Source organism: Ruditapes philippinarum, unplaced genomic scaffold (genome assembly GCF_026571515.1).
Source record: "Ruditapes philippinarum isolate M1 unplaced genomic scaffold, ASM2657151v2 ctg20474_1_1_1_1, whole genome shotgun sequence".
Classification (NCBI taxonomy): Eukaryota; Metazoa; Mollusca; class Bivalvia; order Venerida; family Veneridae; genus Ruditapes; species Ruditapes philippinarum.
Window position 1 is genome coordinate 2,118 of NW_026852266.1, and position 6,159 is coordinate 8,276.

Genomic DNA, 6,159 nt, shown 5'->3' on the forward strand with positions numbered 1-6,159 from the left:
ATGATATTCTTCAGCACAATTTGTGACTTCAGATTGATCCTGATCATTATCAAATGTTGAAAAGGCAGCTCCATACTGTTCATACAATGAATTGTCTTTTCCCAGAAATGAATACAGATCTGAAATATAGATACTACAACCCTTGAAAAATAATAAAACATTTACATCTAATCATACATAGAAAGTTTAGAACTTTTTGAACTACCCTAGCCATTTTAACGCGCATAAATACAACACAGAATTGAATAAAAATCAAAAACATTGGTCACAAAATAACAAATCAAAGCAGAAAAGTATAAACAATTTTTCTAAAAAAGTTCAATAGTTTCTAAACTACCGACTGATCCGTTTCCGCGGTTAAGGTAAAGTGTATAATATGGACGCTCTTCTAAGTAGAAGTTTTTGTAGACATCGTATACTTTTGTCCCATCACCAGCAGTGAGATCAAGTCTTAGTTCTGCAAAGATTAGTTTTGCAAAGATTGCAACGAGTACTTCACTGTCATTAATTCCCTTAGTTAATGTTATGATGTCCACTGGTCGAGATAGATGTTGTCGAGTAAATAAATTAAAAGAATTTTTTGCCTTAGTTTTCTCAGATTACAAAAACAAATAAAAATATATCTGAAGGTCTTTCTTAGTGCTCTGAATTTTCTTTTCCCAGAAATGAATACAGAACTGAAATATACATATTACAACCCTTGAAAAATAATAAAACATTTACATCTAATCATACATAGAATGTTTAGAACTTTTTGAACTACCTTTGCCATTTTAAAGCGCATAAATACAACACAAAACTGAATTAAAATAATAAAACATTGGTCACAAAATAACAAATCAAACTGCAGAAAATTATAAACTTATTAAATTTCTGATTTTAAATTGCCTTTATAGATTTTGATGAAACAAATGTGTTTAATTAAGAGTTTTGTTAAAACTTATGTAAAGTTTTTGTCATACCTTTTGCCATTATTGTTTAATGTGTCATTGCATTCCTGTGTCAAAGATGTCATTTCCTGGACATACTTTAGACCTGTAAAATAATGAATATTTTTTCTGTGTTCTCTTTAAGATTTGTACCTTTGGAAATAACAACTGATAAAGTACAATTTGATATCTGATAATATATGACAGTAAGTACTCGTTTTGTTTTGATATAATAACATAATATAAATATATTAATTTTCAAGCAACTAAGACAATAGCGTTTTATCATATTTAGTCATGATTTTATTTTGCTTCAAAGGAACAAATTCTCTTACGGATACCACCCTCATAAAACTTAGTGTTAATCTTTTAAATCGGCATAAAATAGTTCAAATAAAATGTCGACGTGTAAATTTTCATATGTGCTTCTTCTTAAAAGAAAAAATAACCCCTATATGAGTTCATATTTATTCCAATACTGTTATTACGATGTTTTAAAATTATATTTAACATACATGTACTTTATAAGCACTGTCCACATACCTAACCAAAATTCATCATCCAAATCACCAAACCCATACTCATAGTCATTGAAGTTTCGATAAAAATCAACAGAACCTCTGAATCTGTTCTGAAAAACCTAGAAAGTTTTTAAACTTATTAAATTTCTGATTTTAAATTTCCTTTATAGATTTTGATGAAACAAATGTGTTTAATTAAGTGTTTTGTTAAAACTTATGTAAAGTTTTTGTCATACCTTTTGCCATTATTGTTTAATGAACGCAAGTTTTTTCCACACACAGAAAATATGACAGTTCTCGATTCTGAGCATGAATCAAGCCAGATTCATGTAATAGATTTTAAGTTTGTCCTCCGATCTTTAGTCTGACATTCCCTCCTTCCTGGCATTTTTTTAACAACACATTAACAGAGTACTAAGAAAAACCTTCAGATATAGTTTTAGAAATCTGAGGAAACTAAGGCAAAAAAAGTCTTTTAATAAATTTACTCGACAACATTTATCTCGACCTGTGGGCGATCATAACCTTAACTAAGGAAATTCTTGACAATGAAGTATACGTTGCAAACTATAGACAATGGAACGTCGTATTTAAAAGATAAGAATGTGTAACATTCGTCAAGAATAACACCTTGAACATGCCGGATAAGACAAGGGCTAATAATAAGTTTATAATCACTACGCCTACCGGTAAGTATTTATTAATATATTTCCTTCTATACCTTCTCGGTATGGGTTTATTATATCTTTAAAATAAACGATCAGGGCTTGGTTGGATATGAGGCTCAAAGGTTCTGAAAGTGAATAAACTTGTAGACCTTTTGACACTGCGATAGTTTTATTTAAGCGGAATAAGCAGTCCGCGTGTATGGCAGAACAATCAATAACGAAAGGAAACAATTTGATATAATCTTAATGATTAACCAACGATTTATGATATTCAATTTTGAAAGATAATCGATGAAATGGTTAATCTAAGTAATTAACTTAAACATTTCTCCATCAACACATTAATTGGAGTCTTTAATTCATATTTGAAAGATCCTGAATGATGCATTCGATTCTGGCAAAAGAATCTAAGAATGATCTATTACATTTAAGTGTGCTAAATGCATCATTTGGATATTTCGTCCTTAAATGTACTCGTTAAAGGTGCCATTATTTCTAGTGTCATAATCGAAGTAATGAACTCCTAAATTCTTATTTTTAAAGTCTTAAATTTCATTAGACGACTTTTTCATCAGTTATTCAAATTGAAGCAACAGGGCGGTTAACAATAAACTTTATTATCCGTGCATCAATCCTGGCCAGATAGCTATTTAGCTCTTTTGCTTTGTGTCTATGACTACATTTTTATGTCGGGCGATGATCTTTTGCCCTACGCAGATTGTGTATGCGCGAGAAAACACTAAGTCTGGTCGATTTTTCATAGCAACTGACCTCGTCGTAAAAAAAGATCTGTTTACGACAAACCCGTGCGAGATCATGCTTTTCAGAAATGAAATTGTTGTCACTAAAACATTAATTTGAAGCTATGCAAGATGACTTTCTGTTAAAATATGAAAGGTTTAAGACCACTATTTAATAATATTTAGCTTTGCTCAGTAATAATTTCTTAACCATCACATCAAGTAAATGATGTATTTCATTTCCTTGTATTCCCATGTGGAGTAAAATCCAACATAATTTGACTGACTTTGAAACAAATCGTTTTAAAAACATCATGGAATTGCAACAGAAGTGTCTTATCATATTATTATCTTCTTTTCGGCTTTTAATGGATAATTAAACGGAGACTGAATCTGAAAATATCATACCGTTTAATATGACTTGAAAGACTTTTATTAACCTCTGAACATTTGTAAGCCAACTAATTTAATACCTTCTTGAATATTTTTAAGAATATAAAATGGGTGTGGTTTAAATGTTTCTTCACTTCTAAACGAATGCCCTAATTGCTTTAATGCATGTGGGTTTTTTTAACGTGTCGTCATAAAATGGTTTAAACAAAGATTTTTCTAGCCAAAAGGTTTTCCTGAAAAATTAAAACTGATTAAAACCGTCTTGTAATGTAAAGACAATTAATTATCATGCTTCCTAAAATTACCATAATATTATCTTAATATAAGCGATGTAAGAATAAAATCTTTTTTCGGTGATAATAACAGCTGGTGTTAATTTTACACTTACAGTCCAACCACCGCCGTCGGTTTCCATGTCACGGTACACTTTTAGTTTTGTTTGTGATTTTTGTAGTGTTATGTCGTATATCCCGCTTCTTGGTGAGGGCATGAATAACATTATATCTTTGCAGTCAGCTGCAGTATATCAAATAAAAGAAGGGAAAAATAGTTACGAATATTCATACATCTAACAGTTGAAATTATATTTTTATCTAATAACATTTTACCATTTTTCATATTATTTGGTGCGTTTACTCAACACAAACTTGTCATTAAATACTATCCCTTTGAAATACTAAATATCATTGTTGCACGCTAACCTTTACATAATTATCATAATGCTAACATTCATTAGAATAACGTTCGAATGTCATTTAAAAAAGTGAGTTAAAATACACCAAAACAACACATATTTTTTTAAAATCTTTACTAGTTTCGACTGTTGTCTTCATCAGAATCAATAATAAAAAAAAGTGAAAAAAGTGAAAAGTTTGCTTTGAATGTTTAAAATAACCAAAAAGAGTTTTTGTATATCTTTATATATTGGGATAAAGAACAGTAAATACTTTAAGATAATGTGTCTCAAAAACTAAAATCTATTACAAAAGAAATTAAAAAAATTGAGTATAGTATCAATGTAAAGTATCATAATAAAATGCCTGTCAATTTCAAATTTGGCTGCAGACCATACATTTTTTAAATTGTTGTTGCGTCATTTTATATTCAAGGTATTTGCAAAAGAGTCGTTTTTTTATATTTAGTCGAGGCCAAGGAATGTCACGATTTTAAAGTACATAGGCATAATATCATATGATTCAGCTCGGGTATAAATCTAGTTGTTTCATATCGAACTTTGGAAAAAGACTGTTTCAAGATAATTTCTTTTTTTACCAGGCAATAGATTAACATATATGTTATAACACAACATGCAATACACGTGTGGCTCCAATTTAGCTGCAAAATTCTGACATGTTGATATTAACAAAAACACGTAAACGAATAATAATGGTGACTGTGAATTTACTTTATTTTTTTATTTGTTTTTGTTTCATGCCGATGCAATATTTCTGTGATCAAATATTTTGTCTATGAACTTTATTTATAACTCTTGCTATGATAGTGTGCTTCATTCTCAAGGTGGTAAAAGATGAATTAATAACCTTAATTAAAGCTTTCCATGAACATTTATATAATTACATGTAGTTGAAATACGTTAAAAGTGAAGATATACGTAGTTATTTTGAAGCTGAATATACAGAAAACAATTAATAAGACCTTACTATATATTGTGTCGTCGAAATCGAATGCAAGGGAACCAGGGTATGCCATAAGATTCACATCACAGCTTCCGAGACTGACACTGCATCCAATACATTTATGGTCATCGGGATGGTAAAACACACTGCGACATTCAGTGCTCAGAAAACAAACCTTGCTGCACTGTACAGCCTCGGAAAAATCATGAATTTCAAAGATCGTTTCATTTGGAAGGCATCTGCTGCCTGCATACCCAGCACTGTATTTACTTTTTTGAAAGTGAATGCTGTATGTTTCTTTGATTACAACACATAACATCCAGAGATAGAAACATCCGTTAATAAATCTCCTTTCTTCCTTCTTCATGGTGTTTGTCTCACGGAACAACAACTGGATATGACGCAATTTACCTCACGTTTAGGTTCTATATACTAGTAGTTGAAAGCTTCTTAAATATTATGAAACAATGCCGTACTGACAAAATACTAAATAATTCTGTGTGTTCATTGTTAAAATTTCTTTTACAAACAAATATATATCATTTGCACATAGGATATTTGTTTGGCATGAAACTTTGTTTTATCGATTGAACTTTAAGCTGCATGTTATAAATTTAAAAAAAAAAAAATAGAAATTTCGTTAATAAAATGGGTTCCTAATAAGCCCACGATTTCATTTTGGTGTCTAGATGACCAAAATGAGTGTAAATATCTGCCATTTCCTTTAGATGAAATTGAATGTACAATTTCTATTCAAACACATGAACAGAAAATAAACAAGCATGGCTTAAAGTGAGAGTGAAGACTCAATCAAAGCCAGTCTGCAATTCTCATGTAATATTGCTGTGATAAATGCTTCCAAAGGATCATCCTTCTTCCTCTAATAAAACGGTATATCTTAGTATTATGTTAAGGATGTCTTTAAACCAATTTCATCTTCCTTTATCCGTTTATCGCTCTTCAGTTAACTTTAGGCTTAGTGCACATTTTAGCTTTAACGAATAAGTTTGTTTGCACGCCCAGATAACAGTTATTGCTTCTGAAAGTTTATAAAAGTATATGCTTGTGCATAAACTAATTGAGCCGCGTCACGACAAAACCAACAAAGTGCGTTTGCGACCAGCATGGATCCAGACCAGCCTGCGCATCCGCGCATTCTGATCAGGATCCATGCTGTTCGCTTACAAACCCTATATAACAAGTAGAGAAACTGCATGGATCCTGACCAGACTGCGCTGATGCGCAGGCTGGTCTTGATCCATACTAGTCGC

General features: G+C 31.0%; 1 protein-coding gene across 1 annotated transcript; it reads right to left on the reverse strand.

Annotated features, from left to right (window-relative positions):
* Positions 1–962: 962 nt before the first annotated feature.
* Positions 963–5,314, reverse strand: LOC132754972 (microfibril-associated glycoprotein 4-like; the record flags this gene model as incomplete). Its single annotated transcript, XM_060745740.1, has 4 exons — positions 4,913–5,314; positions 3,640–3,767; positions 1,473–1,569; positions 963–1,035 (listed from the first exon to the last, which is right to left on the reverse strand). Coding segments are annotated over exons 1-4 (641 nt in total), but the record flags the coding sequence as incomplete, so codon positions are not given.
* Between the last annotated feature and the right edge of the window lie 845 nt (positions 5,315–6,159).